The 17133-nt window shown below is 39.4% G+C and overlaps 1 protein-coding gene across 1 annotated transcript; it reads left to right on the plus strand.

Annotated features, from left to right (window-relative positions):
• Positions 1 to 12719: 12719 nt before the first annotated feature.
• LOC130868285 (melanoma antigen preferentially expressed in tumors-like) lies at positions 12720 to 15264 on the plus strand. Its single transcript, XM_057760553.1, has 3 exons — positions 12720 to 13012; positions 13449 to 14033; positions 14751 to 15264. The coding sequence occupies exons 1-3, from the start codon at positions 12720 to 12722 to the stop codon at positions 15262 to 15264; spliced, it is 1392 nt and encodes a 463-aa protein (XP_057616536.1).
• Positions 15265 to 17133: the final 1869 nt, after the last annotated feature.

Raw genomic sequence — 17133 nt, forward strand, 5'->3', positions numbered from 1 at the left:
TTGCCTTTATTGATTTTTGTAACTTCAACCACCCCTGACCCTGATAGAAACCAACTTAATTGTGCTTTTTTGGAGGGGGGTTGAGACAGGGTTTCTCTGTAGCTTCGGAGCCTGTCCTGGAACTAGCTCTGTAAACCAGGCTGGCCTCAAACTCACAGACATCTGCTTGTCTCTTCCTTCCGAGTGCTGGTATTAAAGGTCAGCACCACCACTGCCTGGCAATCATGAGGTTTTAATGTGAGCTGGTGAGCATGCTGTATGGCCCGAGTTGAGCTAGGTCTTCTCAGAGTTCACCTTCATTATTTATTATTTTTATGTTATTGATATTTAAATGTAGAATTTGCCTGGTTCTTTTGTCCAGTCCTAATGGTCTTTAACTTAGCTGATACTGATAGAGTTTACTGGTGAGCCTTTCTACACGGCTTTTCCTTTGATTGTTTTATTTGTACTTTTAATGTTTCTATTTTTTTGTTTGTTTGTTCTCAGTCTCTCAATTTCTTGCTGAAGTTCTCATGTAGTTTTTGGTTTGCATCTCCATGTCCTTAGCTGGATTCCTTCACTCGTTACTTGGTATCTTCCTTGAAATCACTGAAATTTTTTCACACGTAGTTTGCATTCTTAGCCCAGACTTTCAACCACTTCATTGCCTTTAGTTTCATTATTTGAGCGCTTATGATTATTTTCCCTGCTTTTCCTATTACTTGTGCTATGATTTCTACATCAGTTCCTGTTGGTTTCTCTTCAAGTTTCATTGGGTGAGGCTAGCGAGCAGCCTACTGTTCAGAGAGGACAGAAATAACTATTATAACAGCTGTAACACCAATATAGACCGTGACTATAAAGAGACATAAAATTAATTAAGTCCCACTACCCACAGCCCAAACGAGAATAGAACAGGGTCAAAAATAGTGTGCAGAGAAGTATGGGATGTGGCTCCAAGGGGATATATAGTCAATGAAGTAAATTAACTGAGCAGGATGAGAGGGAGCCTTAAGCAATGTTGAATGACAGAAAGGAAAATGGAGACGGAAAGAAGGGAAGCATGTTAGGAAGAGGAGGGGAAAGAGGAAGAGATAATGATACGCATGCCTAGTTACAAACGTGGGAACGAAATGACGGCAGTGTACAGAAAGGAATAACAGCTACGAGGTTTGAAAATGCTGTAAGGTGTAAGTGATACAGAAGCCTAGCAGAAAGAAAAAGAGGAAACACAATGGGCAAGACCAAAACATTTTTTAAGTGTCCAAGTCTTAGAGATGCTTATTTCCAGGTCCACTAATATTGGAGCCTGCCAGTTGGACTTCGTGGGGAACTAAAACTGGATTATCTTTCTGGAAATTGTTTATTTTTAATGTGTGTGTGCCCTTGCGTGAGAAATACATGTGCGCCGGGCCCTGTGGAGTTTGGAAGTGGAGCGAGTTCCTATGGTTGCGAGCTGTCAAGTAGGCTTTGTGAACCAAATCTGACCAGTGTTTTTTTTTTTTTTTTTTTTTTTTTTTTTTTGTGAGATGAGTCAATTTTTAAACGGCTGAGCCATCTCTCCAGCTCAGAATTTGGATCGTTTTACCCTTGGTAGCTGTTAGGTTGGTGCTGAAGCCCCTACCAATCAAACTTCAGTTGTCTAATGTAGCTGTCTTTCTTTTCAAAGCATCCCTTCTTTGTGTCCCAGGGACCTCTGGGCCACACATTGTTTTGATGTCTCTGAGAAGAGTGGGTTGTCCCTCTCTCCAGAGACTCTCTGGTTTATAAATTCTGAGTGTGCTAATGTCCATGTCAGGGTGTATGTCACAAGTGGCCTTTAAGACTAGGGAAAGGGAATAGAGCACTGAGGTGTGTGTTGGGATTTTTGTCTTACCGCACTCATTTCTCACCCAACAGTAGACCATCTGTGAGAGGGAAGAGGCTGCTACAACCTAAGGCCTTCGTGGACCTGAAACTCAGGATTCTCAGTTTCACCAGCACTGAACCAGAAGGTAAATGGCTTCAGATGTAGGACTGCTCCCCAACCTCGCGCCTGGGATCATCAGTGTCCTCACAGGGTGGCAGAGATTTCTCACTAACATGCAAGTGGTGTGACCTCAGAGTGGTGGGGCCTTCAGCTCCTGAGGATCTGTTGCGTGTCTTTTTCAGCGCGTCCTTGCTGTCATTCACCCAACCCTTCACTGCCTTCTACAGGTGTCTCTCCATAAATCTGGTGCGGCAGCCTCTCTCTAGTTCTTATTTACCAGAGTAGCTTTGTCTTAAATAGTCGGCCGCTCTCGAGATTACACCTGGAAGGACAAAACTTTGGAACAATAGGAGTAAAAAAAATCAGACTTTTTTCTTCATGATCATTTGTCACACATATAGAACCAGTGTCATCCCAGATTTCCCAGCTCAATTTAAACATTGTGAAAATGGTAGGCACGTCCTGTTCATAGAACCCCAGTCTCAGGGATGAAATACTGGCTCAATGGTTAAAATATGCTCTTCCAGAGGACCTGAGTTCAAATTCAGTACCTACTTGGTGACTTAGAACTGTCAGTAACCCCAGTTCCAGGGGATCCGGTGCCTTCTTCTGGCCACCTCAGGTATTCAGAGACAAGTGCGGTGAGCAATCATATATGCAGGCAAAACATCCACACACAAGACAAAATTAAAATAAAATAAAATAGAAATATCAGTCTCTTTACCTGGGTCTCCTCTTTTCCACTAGGATGAGTGTTTTCCTTTACTAGTCGTGACAGGAGGGTGATGTTGAAGTTTTAAGGAGTGGCTGCTTTGGGCTGCCCGGCCTTTCTGTTTCTCCAAATTGTTCAGCTGACCTGTAACATCTTTGCTGATTTCTGCTGCTTCTTATCATGACTCTTTCTTTTTATGTGTATTTCCTTATTTATTTAGATACAGGGTCTGATGTAGCCCAACTCCAACTCCCTATTTGGCCAACAATGACTTTGAACTCCTGACCCTCCTTTCTCCACCTCCCAGATACTGGGATCATAAGTGTAGGCCACCATGGCTAGCTTTTATAGTGGCTCTTCAATTCAGGATTTGACACAAAGGCAGTTTCTAGTCTGCCAGCTTCACCCTGACTTTCATGACTTGTAATGGTTTGATTGAAACTATTCATTTTTGGCAAAAATTACCTGTTTTTCTGTCCTCTCCTTCATCCTATTTATGCAGGAGGGATGCCTTCCATTGGGTTGGTAAGTGTATGATACCTGACACTGAACAGATAAATTACACCGATATTTACTAGTAACATATACAGCCCAAGACTGGTGGATATCACACGGTAAGAAAACCCACAAAGTGGAAGAAAGTAAGCAAGCAATCACCGTGTGGACACTCTTAGTACTAATGAGGCAACAGAATAACGTGGTTAATACAAAGATGATTTGCCTGCTTGAACAGTACCATGGATTCGCGGGGAACTGAAATCTGCTACTCAGACATAAACAGACAGTGTGTTGCAGTGTACATCATAAGGAAAGAGGCTACCTTAGCTAAGGATCGTCTTTCCATGGCGAACGGTGCGGGGGACAACTCATTCCGCAGAAATCCACTTTGTTTTTCCTTCTGATGGCAAACCAGGCATATTTTTGGTATTTCATTTTAAATCTCGTATCACATTGCCACAAAAATGATTTTGTTCCTTGTCTTGCTTCCTATCTGGGCAGTAACACTGCATACATATGTTGCATTACTGATAAAGTTTACTTTAACCCCATCATTAAATGTAACATTTATGTTGCTCCAGTGCGATGCTACTATTATCTTTTTTTTAAAAAAAAATAATAATAACCTGGCGAAGGAAACAGTTTCAGATATAAAATACCCTTTGTCTTCTCAAACTCTGACTCACTACATTTAGATCGTTTCTAGGGACCTAACCTGAAACAAATGTCACCTAACGGTGGTCTTCAGCTTTTCTCGTTCTTACCAGATATGTTGATTGGAATTCCTTTAAAGAAGGAGCTATCTTTTCTTCAACCACTTCATTTAGTTGTTCAGTTTATTTCTATTGATATATGGTTATGAGTAATTAATATACCTTACATTATAATCATATTAAAATATATTTTTGTTCCTTAAACTGTTCTAGCTTTGGCCATTGGGATTGCCTTTTAGTTAGTTTTATACCCACATCTCTTTCTTACACTCATTTTTCCACCATGATCTTAAGTCTACTTTCTGAAGGAGTCTTTTTTCCCCTCTAAGAATGATAGAAACTAATGTCTTTGTGTATGTTCATTTTAAATTGGGTTTCACTTGTGCTAGGTCCTGTCCATAGAGAGAGGTGGGATGCATATTGTGTTTACCTACCCATGTTTATATTAACACATGTTTATGTATTTCTGCATTTAGCTGTATGTGTTGATACTAAAACTTAGGACTCAAATACACGAGATACCAATCTATTCTAGCCTTATCTGTAAGTTACTTTTTCTGATCTGTTTTGTATCATCTGTGACATATTTCTTAATTTTTTTCGTTCCTAGTCCGTATATACAGGGTAGTTTCACAATTACTAGCCAACACCCCTGTTAGAAATGACTCATTGATAGATGTTTTTGTACATTTCTTTCGGTCTTTATCTTTTTAAAAATATACACACAATAGAATGTTATCCAACTATAGGAAGGAATGAAGTATTGATACATGCTATCGCTTGGCTAAATCTCTGAAACGTTATTAAGCAAAAGCAAGTCAAATACAAAGACAAGGCATTTTATGCTACCACTCAGATAAAATATCCAGAAGAGATAAGCCCATAGAAACAGAGAACAGGGCATGAGGAAGGGATAAATGAAGAGAAACCGCTTATACCGTGTTCATCACTTCCAAGAGAAGCTCAGTCTTTATCTTGAAGAATAAAGTTTACTCAGTGCTTTCCAAAGTTTCTTCCCAAACCATTGTCTTAGTCATTCCTCTATTGTGTTTATATTCATTTACTATCTGGTTAGTTTAAGGACTAGGAAGATGAGCAGCTTGGTGACGTGCTTGTCACACAAGCACGAGGGGTCCTAAGTTTATCTCTAGCACTAATGTAAAATTTAGGCATGGCTGAAAACATCCATAATTCCCTATGCTGGGGGAAATGAGGGAAAGACAGAGCCAAGTGCTCATTGGTCAGTCATCCTGGCCAAATCAATGAGCTCCAGTCTCAGTGAGAAACCTTATAGCCAAACATAAGGAGGAATGAGACAGAGGAAAACAACTGATGTCAATGTGTGTCTGCCACATGCACACATGCACATACATCCACATGCATGCACCCCCAAACTATAGTTAAATTTGTTAATGCTTCACTTACCCCATATTCTGTTCTCTAAAATTGTTTTACCTGTTCCTTGCTATCAACAGTGTACTGGTTCCAGAAATCTGTCAGTGAGTTTTCACTGAAATTCTGTAGAAGCTCGTGATCTTTGTATCATATGGTATAGTATTGGCATATAAGGTACTGTGTTCTTCATTATACATTAATTCATCTATAAATTACTTATAGTTTCCAATTCAATGTAAATGCTATGTGAATTATTGTGCTGTATTACTTAGGGAATAGAGGCAAGAAGACATCCTGTCCATATCCACTGCAGACAGGTTTTTCAGAATATTTTCTATCAGTGGTGGGTTGGATCTGTTAATAGAGTACTAAAGGTGCAAGAGGGCAATTGTATTTGTGTTTTGCCTATGCGAAGATTACTGTTATTCCTAAATCTCTGTTACAGAAGTCTGTGTACTGGGGGAAGTGCCACTCCTCTCTTCTACCCTCTTCTTATTTCCCGTTTCCTTCCTGTCCTCCCCCTGTAGGGATAGCTAGTGCATTCAGTCTGGACTTTTTCCTGTACTTTGCAGAAAGGAGAAATTACGTGTTACGTTATATTGCCTTCTTAATTAAAGGTAACGTAAGATACATCACCCTTCTAGTTTCATTTAACCGCATTTGTAGAAATGATGCCCTGCCACTTCATAGAAATTTCTGTTATTCTTTTTCACATTTGTTTATGGTATCGGTGTATGACCATACCGTATTTTTATTTAAATATTCATCTATTATGTTTTTAATTGTGTTTAACAGTTTGAAATTATAAATAACGCTCCTATGAATATCTTTAGGCATGTGTATTTTTGTATTCATGAAAACAGATCTTGAAGGGCCAAGAAGTAGGGTTATTGGGTCAAATTTAATATCGTATGTAGTTTTGTTAGGCAGTTTGAAATTTTTTCCTGGAAGACTTTTCTAAGTTTTCACTTCCACTAGCAATGTGTGAGAATCACTGTTTTCTCACAGCCCCATTAACAGAATTATGCTGCTTTACTTTAAACATTTGTTTCTGTAGGTGACCTGACACTAGCTGATAGTCCTAAAGTTGTTTTTATATATGCGTGCCTAATTGTCATTAAAATTAAGCTTTTTATCACTTGTGAATTGTATTTTTACATTATTGTATGATTATTATTTCACACCTTTTCCTGATTTTTATACCAAATTTCTGGTCCATTGTCTTTCAGTTTTAAATATGTGTTGATAATTAGCATATTTTCCAGTTGTCTGATATGTGTACTGATATCTGAAATTTTTTAATTGCCTTTTGATTTAATTGTGACTTTTATTCTTTGAAATACTTTCATTTTTATGTGACCACATTGCTTCTTTCTTTGCCTCCAGAATTTGTGTGATATTTAGAAAGCCCTTTCCTATAGTGAGGTTAAAGAAGAGCTACTATATTTTCTTCAAGAAGGTGTGTGGTTTAACTTCTTTTAAAATTATTTTTATTTTATGTTTATGAGTGTTTTGCCTGCATGTATGCATGTACATTACGAGTTTGCCTGGTGCCATTGGCATCCAGAAGAGTATGTTGGAATCCGTGGAACTGGTGTTATACAGGCAGTTGTGAGCTTCTATGTGGGTGTCAGGAGCTGAACTCAGTCCTCTGAATGAGCAGCCCGTACTCTTAACCACTGTTGAACCATCTCTAACTCTTGGTTTAACTTTTTGCTTACTTCTTTAATCTATGTTAATATTATGTATGTAAATGGCAATTTTATAGATCTGTTTTAAATTTTGTTCTAATTGTCTTATGCTCCGCATTGCTCCAGTGGTTTTGCATAGCACCATATTTATGCACTAATTTCCATTTGTGTTGGCTTTATTTCTAGGCTGTTTAGGCTATTCCATTGGACTGTCTATACTTTTAGTTTTGTTTTTAATTTCACTTTATGTGACTGGGTATTTTGTCTGCATGCATGTCTGTGCACTTGTACATATCTTTTCCCATAGAGGTCATAAAGGGTAATGTATCCCCTAAAATTAAAGTCACAGATGGTTGTGAGCTATCATGCGGATGCTGGGAATCAAACCTGAGTTTGAAAGAGCAGCTTTCAAACTCTCTTACTTAAATGCTTTGCCATCTCTTCAGCTCTTATTTTTTCTGTTCATATAGAAGTAATGCGATGGGGCTGGAGAGATGGCTCAGTGGTTAAGAGCATTGCCTGCTCTTCCAAAGGTCCTGAGTTCAATTCCCAGCAACCATATGGTGGCTCACATCCATCTGAAATGAGATCTGATGCCCTCTTCTGGCCTGCAGGCAGACACACAGACAGAATATTGTATACATAATAAATAAATAAATATTTTAAAAAAGAAGTAATGTGACGTTATCAATACAGTTTTCTAGAAAGATTTTGTTGCTGTTTTTGTTTGTTTAGTCTAAGTCCTTTCTCGTCTTCCTTCTCACTTCTTACCTCTCCTCATGTATTCTTTCATGTATGAATTTTACCATCAAGTTGCTTAATTCCAAAAAATATCTGAGGATATTTTTGCAATTGAATTAAATGTATATATCCGCTCAGGGAGAACAGACATATTTTTGATACTGAGCTTGTCAGGGAAAATAAAATCACACCAGTAGCATTGCTCTGGCACCCTGAAAATGGGATCCAGAACCCCTGTTTAACCAGATTTCAGGCGCGTCTGCAATTAATATTTTGAACTACACTGTCTGAGTATTGACATATTCACCCACAAACAGGCTGACCTTGGATACTAGCATGCACTTTAACTTTTGAAACAAATTTCACTAGTGTTTGTAACAGTTTGTGACATTATCACCCTTGCTTTGTGAGTCTTCCCAGTTCCTTTCTTCCAAGCAGGTTTGACTTTTACTTTAGACAAAAGAATTACAGTTCTTGACAAAGGAGATCGATTAAACCCTCTTGCTCCTCATGCTATAAAAGAAGCCCATTTTTCAGAACTTCAGAACATAGTTTTCAGGATTACTTGAATGTTGTCTCCTGAGATTGCAGTCCTAAGAAGTCTCAAGTTGATGTAATTCTTCTTCTTTGCCTTTGACCAGGGTGAATTTTATTTCAGTTGGCAAGTTATACTTTCCAAGGACTGTGCCTGAGTGTGTACAGGCTCATAGTAAAGTGCCCTAGACTAGGTATGTGACAAGAAACAGAATTTTGTTTTCTCATTTTTTAATGTTTTTGCTTAGAATTTTACTCGTTTGTATGATGTTGTATTGCTTTAGATATCTATTTTTATCATCCTGTGTTCTGGCGCTTAGCGCCATCTAGTACATTTTGCCTTTTTTTTGTGGTAGAAAATGTCTGACTACTCTGATTTTTCTTCTTATGTATTACAAGAGTCTTACTGCCTGCTTTTGTTTCTTTTCTCATTGTTACCAAAGTTCCTGGCAATGCTTCTCTCATCTCTGTGTTTCCATTCTTCCCCATAAGCTCTGTGCTTCAAACACTGAGGCTTCAAATGATTCCTATTCCTTATTAATGCCATTCATTTAGTTGTTAACACATATGAATTATACATCTGAGTGGGAGTCACTGTGGTATTTGCCCAACTGTTTCTAACTTACTTTCATCATATACAAATATACTTTCTCACCGTCAGTCCACAACTTGGCACTCTTTCCAGACCCAAGGAATCACCATTCTATTTTCAGTTTGACTGCTTTTTGGTTTTGAAATACGAGAAAAAAAATTAAGGATTTAAATTGGATTCTTAAATGGAGTCCATTCTCAAAATGGTAGCTGTTTCCTTTAGCATTGGGAAATAGTTTTTATATTTTAGGCTTATTTGAGACCTACTTTTTCTCTGAGGTTTTCTGGCAAGTTGATGCCCCTAATTAGATTTCTTCATTTCTGTCTCTTGCAGTTTTTGTTTGTCTGTTTCATTCCACATATTGTATGGTGATGGAGTAGGACTGGCTGCAATTGAAGTCTTTTTCTCTTCGATAATTGTCAATTTGTGTAGTATGGAGCTGCGGGCCTCTTCCCACAGCCCGGCTCATGGTTGCCTGGCTAGCTTATGCCCCAAAATAACGACACACAAACTCTATTCTTTTAAACACTGCTTGGCCCATTTCTGTTCATGTATGTAGCACCCCAAGGAGCGCTTACCGGGAAGATTCTAGCCTACGTCCATCCTGGGTCAGAGCTTCACCGCATCTGCCGGGGAGAGGGGAGCATGGCGTCTGCTCCAGAGAGCAGAGCTGTCGAGTCTGAGCTCACTTCCTCTTCCTCCCAGCATTCTATTCTGTTTACTCCACCTATCTAAATTCTGCCCTATCAGATGGGCCAAGGCAGTTTCTTTATTAGCCAATGACCTTCCTCCATCATTTCCCCTTTTTCTGTTTAAACAAAAAGGAAAGGCTCTAACATAGCAAAATTACATATAGCAAAACAGTTATCAAGTAAGAATTACAGTTACAATATTTACATCTATTTTATCTTTATCATAACTAAAGAAAACTATAACTATCTATTCTTCAACTCTATCAAAGACTCCAGAAGGATATAATATTACCTAAGCCAACAAAAAGTAAGCAACTTCTAAACTCTAGAAATGACAGAGACATCTCACTGCCTGGACAGTCACCCAAAGTTCCTCTGTACCGTTGGGGCATCCATCTTCGGCCTAAAGGTCCATAGTATCCAGAGACGTTTCCATGAAGCAGGAAATTTAAAGGCAGTTCAGTCACTATCTGCTGTGTCCTGCAGAATGTCTCGCAGACTCTTTCATGAATCAGGAACCCCGAAAGATCATCTCACCTTTAGGCAAGTTCAGCAGTCCTCTCTCTGCGGGTTCTTTGTGTCCAGTTTATAAAATAGTCCAGGCAAGAGCAGTTTCTTGCCCAAATGGCTATCAAACTCCATAAGGATCCTCTTCGATGCCCATCTTCTTCTTGAAGTAGATTGGTGCTGCCAGGAGCAGAGTGTCTCATTGTCATGAAAAACCCTAAGTTATTAAAACATTTAAAATACCATATTCTCTAGCCTTTGAAAGATATGATGAATGCCTATCTGAAATATATGCATGCACATCTAGAAAATCTAACTAACATGACTACAAACTTGACTATTATTGATAATTATCCATTAACAACCTATAGACATTACATTTTTAAGTGAACTACACAATCACAATACCTTAATCAATATCAGAAATACATATACATATAATAAAATTGACCTTAAATTAATATCAGTAAACCAAGATTCATATCAATGCAAATTATTCACATCTATATCATCTCCCTCTTGAAATGTAAAAGAACATTTATAAACAATATTTGGGAATATGGGCGCAGTTATTTCTCTCCAAACTGCTTCCTGCTGAATGGGGGTGCTGTTAATCAAGTCTTTCATGGTATAACCTGTGTGCTAGGTTCCTCTCAGTCGGCAGTTGAGCAAAGTAATTTTTTGAAGGTGTTCACAGCAACCCTTCAGGAGGACGTGGTCTATCATACCATATCGTGATCAAAGAAGCAATCCACAGTGTCTCATCTTCTGTGAAAACAAAAGAAGAAACTCTTTTCCAAAGTATCATATCCTTAGATCCAAATTCTGAAGTCAAGGTATTTTGAAAATATCTATCTTGGATTAGTTCAGCAGCATTTATAAACAAATATCTTTTAGCATCTGTTGCTCTTTCCTCAGCATTCAAACAATTCAAAGAGAGCATAATAGCATACAGTATCAAGATTCTCTGTGTATTTTCCATCTTTGTGCAGCTTTATTTTAACTCTATTTTGTTTACTTTTACTTTTATTTTATATTTTCTGTATATCTTCGTCCTGGAATAACTCTTTAGACCAGGCTGACCTTGAACACACAGAGATCTGTCTGTCTCTGCCTCCCAGGCAGTGGGATTAAAGGCGTGTGCTACCACACCTTGAAGTCTCAGAGGTCAATCTCCCTCTGCCTTCCAAGTGTTGGGGATTAAAGGTGTGTACTACCACACCCAACTACTCTCTTTCTTCCTTATTTTACTTTTAAGAACTTTAACTTTCAGCCTGCATATATTTTTAAACACACTGTAAATCATTTAAACATTTTCTTTGACTTTGAATCTTTCTTTTACTGTATATCTCTCTTTTTCTGACCACATGAGTCTTTAATTTACCAAGCAATATCAGTAGGATGAAAGCCGTGGCTTTGACGGCTGGATCCAGCCATTCCTTAGCTTTCCAGCCTCATGGCTGAGGTACCGGCTGTAGCCATATTTATCACAACAACTCTGTGGCGTTTCAAGGTCCTTGCCAGCAAATAAGCTACAACACTCAAATGCTCTCTCTGTAGCTGATCTCCTGCCTCAAAGAGTCAGAGTTTGCCCTGGCAGGATGGCCCACAAAGCCGGCATTTTAAAACAGCACAACTTTTTTCCTGCTACGGCTGAAAACCGAAAAGCATGCCTTCAGCTTTTCACCAACACCGTTTTAAGTGTTTCGTGGCAGGACCTCTTAAATGAGCTGCAAGGTTTCACAGCTGAAGCTGAGTCAGGAAGCCTCTCTTAGATGAGAGCACTTGCTTGCCTCTAGCAAGCAGAGCAGACCCGAGAAATTGTTGCTACCAAGAAAACATGCTTTACTCTATTCTTTCCCAAGCTTTCTCAAGCTTTCTGTAGATTCAGTGCCCCATGTCTGGGCGCCATCTGTAGTAGGGAGCTGCGGGCCTCTTCCCACAGCCCGGCTCATGGTTGCCTGGCTAGCTTATGCCCCAAAATAACGACACACAAACTCTATTCTTTTAAACACTGCTTGGCCCATTTCTGTTCATGTATGTAGCACCCCAAGGAGCGCTTACCGGGAAGATTCTAGCCTACGTCCATCCTGGGTCAGAGCTTCACCGCATCTGCCGGGGAGAGGGGAGCATGGCGTCTGCTCCAGAGAGCAGAGCTGTCGAGTCTGAGCTCACTTCCTCTTCCTCCCAGCATTCTATTCTGTTTACTCCACCTATCTAAATTCTGCCCTATCAGATGGGCCAAGGCAGTTTCTTTATTAGCCAATGACCTTCCTCCATCAAATTTGATGTTTGGTTATTTCCAAGATAATGATGATTATATCAATATTATGTATATTTACAATTTCTTTCATTATGCTTTGTATCTTTTGAGAGGAAATACACAGTGCCAGGTAGATAGGTAACCCACATTGTCTTCTACTAACTGATTATTTTTAATGCTAGCCTTTCCTGTACACACAAACACACACATACGCATGCACACACACATTTACACACACACATGTACACTCGGAACAATCAGTTTTTAATCTATGCCCATAGTAGACATCTCTAGAAGTAGTTGTGCGTTTCATAAAAACTTATTCTGCATGCAACTAATATATTTTCTACATTGCTCTCATTTGTTTTAAAGAAGAGTCTGATGGTTTCCTCTCAGGACTTCTAAGTATCTTTCATCCTGATGCAGGAATATGATGATGGAAGAAAAGGACCCATCCTCACTGTTGGATCTTGCTATACAGAGTTTACTGAGCAATGAACCGGTTGCAATTCATTCCCTGGAGGAGATTCCAAGGGAGCTTTTTATTCCCTTGTTCTCTGCTGCCTTCGTGGGAGGATATAGGAAGACACTGACAGCCATGGTGAAAATGTGGCCTTTTACCTGTCTCCACATTGGAACACTGAGTGTGCAGGAACCCCAGCGTGAACTCCTGAAAGCCATGGTGGAAAGTTTTCAGTTCCTACCTGTCCAGAAATCAGCTTCTAGGTAAGAGCCTGGATAATAGAGACATGGCGAGACCCAGGAGGTTCCACCACAGCCTGCTGCTCTTTCAAAGGTAGTAAACAGTGAATGCTGAAGATTTATGTGTGAGACTGTTGGCGCAATACTTGGTAAAACACTAAAGGTGGATAATATAGTCAATGTTCACTATGAAATTCATGTTATTGAGGGTACTATTGATGGATTTACATAGCAGGTGTTCTACATAGGAGAATAACACCAACTTTAAGATTGGAGAGGATTTAAGGATAATAAAAGATGGGGAAACTAATTAAAGGATGTTGAATTTTCATGATATCGAACTAGTTGGCATTTGGCATCAAGAATACAGACTAAGTCCCTACATGTCATTGTCGACCCCGTAGGTTTACATTAAAATTTGCATGCCTCTTAGATGTCCTCTCTTCTTTTTTCCCTACAGGAGGCCTAAACTGAGGATCCTGGATGTAAGGCAGGGTATCGACTGCAGGACAACATGCCCCGAATTTGGTATCAGATCGTATACTTGCTTTCATGGCTGTACTCACTCTGTGCACTCTATTCTGAAGTTAGAAAGCCAGTGCAGCATTGGAGATTCAAGCCCTGAGAGTCAGCCGTCAAGGCAGCCTATGGAGTTACTAGTGGACCTATCCCTTGACGGCACCTCGAGAGAAAGGGAATTTTTTGCTTTGCTTCTGAATAAAGTTGAGCAGAGCTCGGGGTCCTTGCATCTCTGCTGTCGAGATTTGCAGATTGATAAATTTTCGTATGCCAGAAACACTCTGAAGTTTCTAGATCTGGCATGCATTCACAACCTGGCAGTTGATCAGGCTTCACTGAGTGAAGTCACTACCCTTTTGGCTCACATGATCTATCTGGACAGCCTTAGTCTGTCTAAAATCACTTGTAGGTCTTTGCACGGGAAAGTCTTCAGAGTGTTTCTCAGCTATCTTGGGCGCATGACCTGCCTGAAAGAGCTCAACTTGTCGTCCTTCAGCCTCACAGATCATCTGGCCAGCCTACTCAGGTGAGGACGTGGGGTATGCACCTAGGTCTCCTGAACCTCCTGTCTCTTAACACAGGGGAGAAAGGATTCCTGGGAAGACCTGAGATTCTTAAAACTCTTTATGCCTTTTGTCTCTGGCCTCCTGTGAATTTGAAAGTAGTCGTGCCGAAAAGTCTCTTTCATAGTCTGAGGGGTGCTGTTCCAGAAACGTCAAGGTGAAAAATAGAATGCAGCCCTCCTCTGACCATCGAGAGATGAAGAGGGGGAACTGAGAGAAAGATTTTATGTTGTGCTAAAGGTGCACATATTCATATAACTATAGACAGTAATGTCCGATCATTAGGAAATTCTCCAAGCTTCAGACCATGATTGGAGAGGCTGTCATTTATGGTCTAGCCAAAGGGAGCTTCCAGTAGGCTGCTCCTTCTGTCCTGTCCCTTTCTGAGCAGGTGAACTAGCTCCCCCTTTGATTATATTGTAATTACTAAGTAGATAATATTTTCCACTAAATCTTTGGCACAAATTTCTTTATTAGCATACTGTTAAAATTTTCAAGGATACGCATTTCATGTGAGAATAGAAAAGTAGCTTTTCAGGGTCACAAATCTGTTGACTGAATTCAAGCTCGTATCGTTAGCTGCTGCTACGTATTGTGTGCGAAACAGTTTATTCTAGATTCCTCAGACGATTTCCCGTCAGTCATCTGAGAGCCGTTCTGTCTTTGTTTTCTCTCCACAGAGCCTTGCCACCTAACTTGGATTTCTTGTATCTGCCATTCTGTGATATTTCTTACCAAGATCTCAAATTTCTGTCCCAGAGCCCTCAGGCCACCCACCTAAAACTGTTGAATCTTAGTAACAACGCAATGTATTGGGATGACTGTGGGCCCCTTCAGATTCTTTTGCAGAAGCTCTCAGATACCTTGCAGCACTTGGCTATAAATCATTGCCATTTAACAGATGCTGCACTCGCGGCTATCCTTCCAGCCCTAACTAAGTGTTCCCATCTCCGTGTGATTAGCTTTGTCTCTAATCCCATTTCGATGCCGATGCTTATGAGAGTCCTTCATTACTTAACACCCTTGATGGAGCTGAAGTATGTGATTTATCCTATCCCTTTACATTGCTATGAACAATGGCACGTTCATGGCATCTTAGATCGACAGAAGCTTGCGGATGTCCAAGCGCAACTGAAGGCGATGCTACAAGCAGCAAAGCGGAATGACATGAACTGGATCACTTATTCTCAGTAAATCTCCAAGTTCACCCCAGTTTTAACCCTAATATGTGACCTGTTAAACATTCAATGTTCTTTTCTGGAGCTCCCAGAATCCTATGTAAGATTCCTATGTTATAGAAACCTATAGTTAAGAAATAAGGACATGTAACTGGTAGTTATAATGCAGTAACGCTAAGAAGAAAATGGAGAACTTTGAGAGTTCCTGTGTGTGTCTTTTTTTGTTCTTGATCTTACTTCATCTTACTACTTAAGTATTGGATATACGATATGCCATGGCTACATCATGGAATGCTGTCTAATTTCATTCACTTGTGGATATTTAACACAGTGTGATACCGTTGCAACTTTTCCTGAATTTGTTTGTATACTGGGAGGTGTCCTTGAAGACAAAGCCTTTGCCCTCCCACCAAGTTACTTTTGATTTCTCATATGTAAGATTCTCCTGGGATCTTCTATATGTTAATATTCAGTTATACTAGCACATTTGTTAAATATGCTTTTTTCCATTTTATATGTTTTGCTTCTTTGTCAGAAATCAGGTGTTCATAGGTGTGTGGATTAATATCCAGGTCTTCAATTCGGTTCCATGGTCCTCCTGTCTGTTCTTATGACAATACCAGGCTGTTTTCAGTACTGTAGCTCTGTAGTAGAATTTGAAGTCAGGGATTGTGATGCCCCCAGAAGTTCTTTTACTGTACAGGGTTGTTTTGGCTATCCTGGGTTTTTTGCTTTTCCATATGAAGTTGAGCATTGTTCTTTCAAGGTCTGTGAAGAATTCTGCTGGGATTTTGATGGGCATTACATTGAATCTGTAGATTGCTTTTGGTAAGATTGCTCTTTTTACAATGTTAATTCTACCTACCCAAGAGCATGGGAGATCTTTCCACTTTCTGGTGTCTCCTTCAGTTTCTTTCTTCAATGATTTAAAGTTATTGTCATACAAGTTTTCCACTTGTTTGGTTAGAGTTACTCAGAGATATTTTATACTATTTGTGACTATTGTGAAAGACGATGTTTCTCTGATTTCTTTCTGTGTAAAGGAGGGCTACTGAATTTTTTGGGGAAAATCTTGTATCCTGCTACATTATTGAAAGTGTTTATGAGTTGTAGAAGTTCCTTGGCAGAATTTTTGGTGTCACTTGTGTAAACTATCATATCATCAGCAAGTAGTGAGAATTTGACTTCTTCTTTTCTGATTTGTATCCCCTTGATCTCCTTTTGTTGTCTTATTGCTCTAGCTAAGACCTCAAGACCTATATTTAATAGATATGGAGAGAGTGGACAACCTTGTCTTGTTCCTGATTTCAGTGGGATTACTGTGAGTTTCTCTCCATTTAGTTTGGTGTTGGCTGTTGGCTTGCTGTATATTTCCTTTATTACATTTAGTATGTTCTTTGTATCCCTGTTCTTTCCAAGACCTTTATCACAAAGGGATGTTGTATTTTGTTGAAGGCTTTTTCAGCATCTAATGAGACGATCATGTGGTTTTTATATTTTTCAGCTTGTTTATATGGTGGATTAGGTTGACAGATTTTCGTATGTTAAACCATCCCTGCACCTCTGGGATGAAGCTGACTTGATCATAGTAGATGATGGTTCTGATGTGTTTTTGGATTTGATTTGCTAGTATTTGATTGAGTATTTTTGTATCAATGTTCATGAGTGAGATTGGTCTGTAATTCTCTTTCTTAGTAATGTCTTTCTGTGGTTTGGGTATCAGGGTGATTGTTACTTCATAAAAAGAGTTTGTCACTGTTCCTTCTGTTTCTATTGTGTGGAACAATTTGAGAAGTATTGGTATTAGTTTTTCTTTGAAAATCTTATAGAATTCTGTGATGAAACCATCTGTTCCTGGGCTTTTATTGGTTGGGAGACTTTTGAT

This window comes from Chionomys nivalis, chromosome X (genome assembly GCF_950005125.1).
Source record: "Chionomys nivalis chromosome X, mChiNiv1.1, whole genome shotgun sequence".
NCBI lineage: Eukaryota > Metazoa > Chordata > Mammalia > Rodentia > Cricetidae > Chionomys > Chionomys nivalis.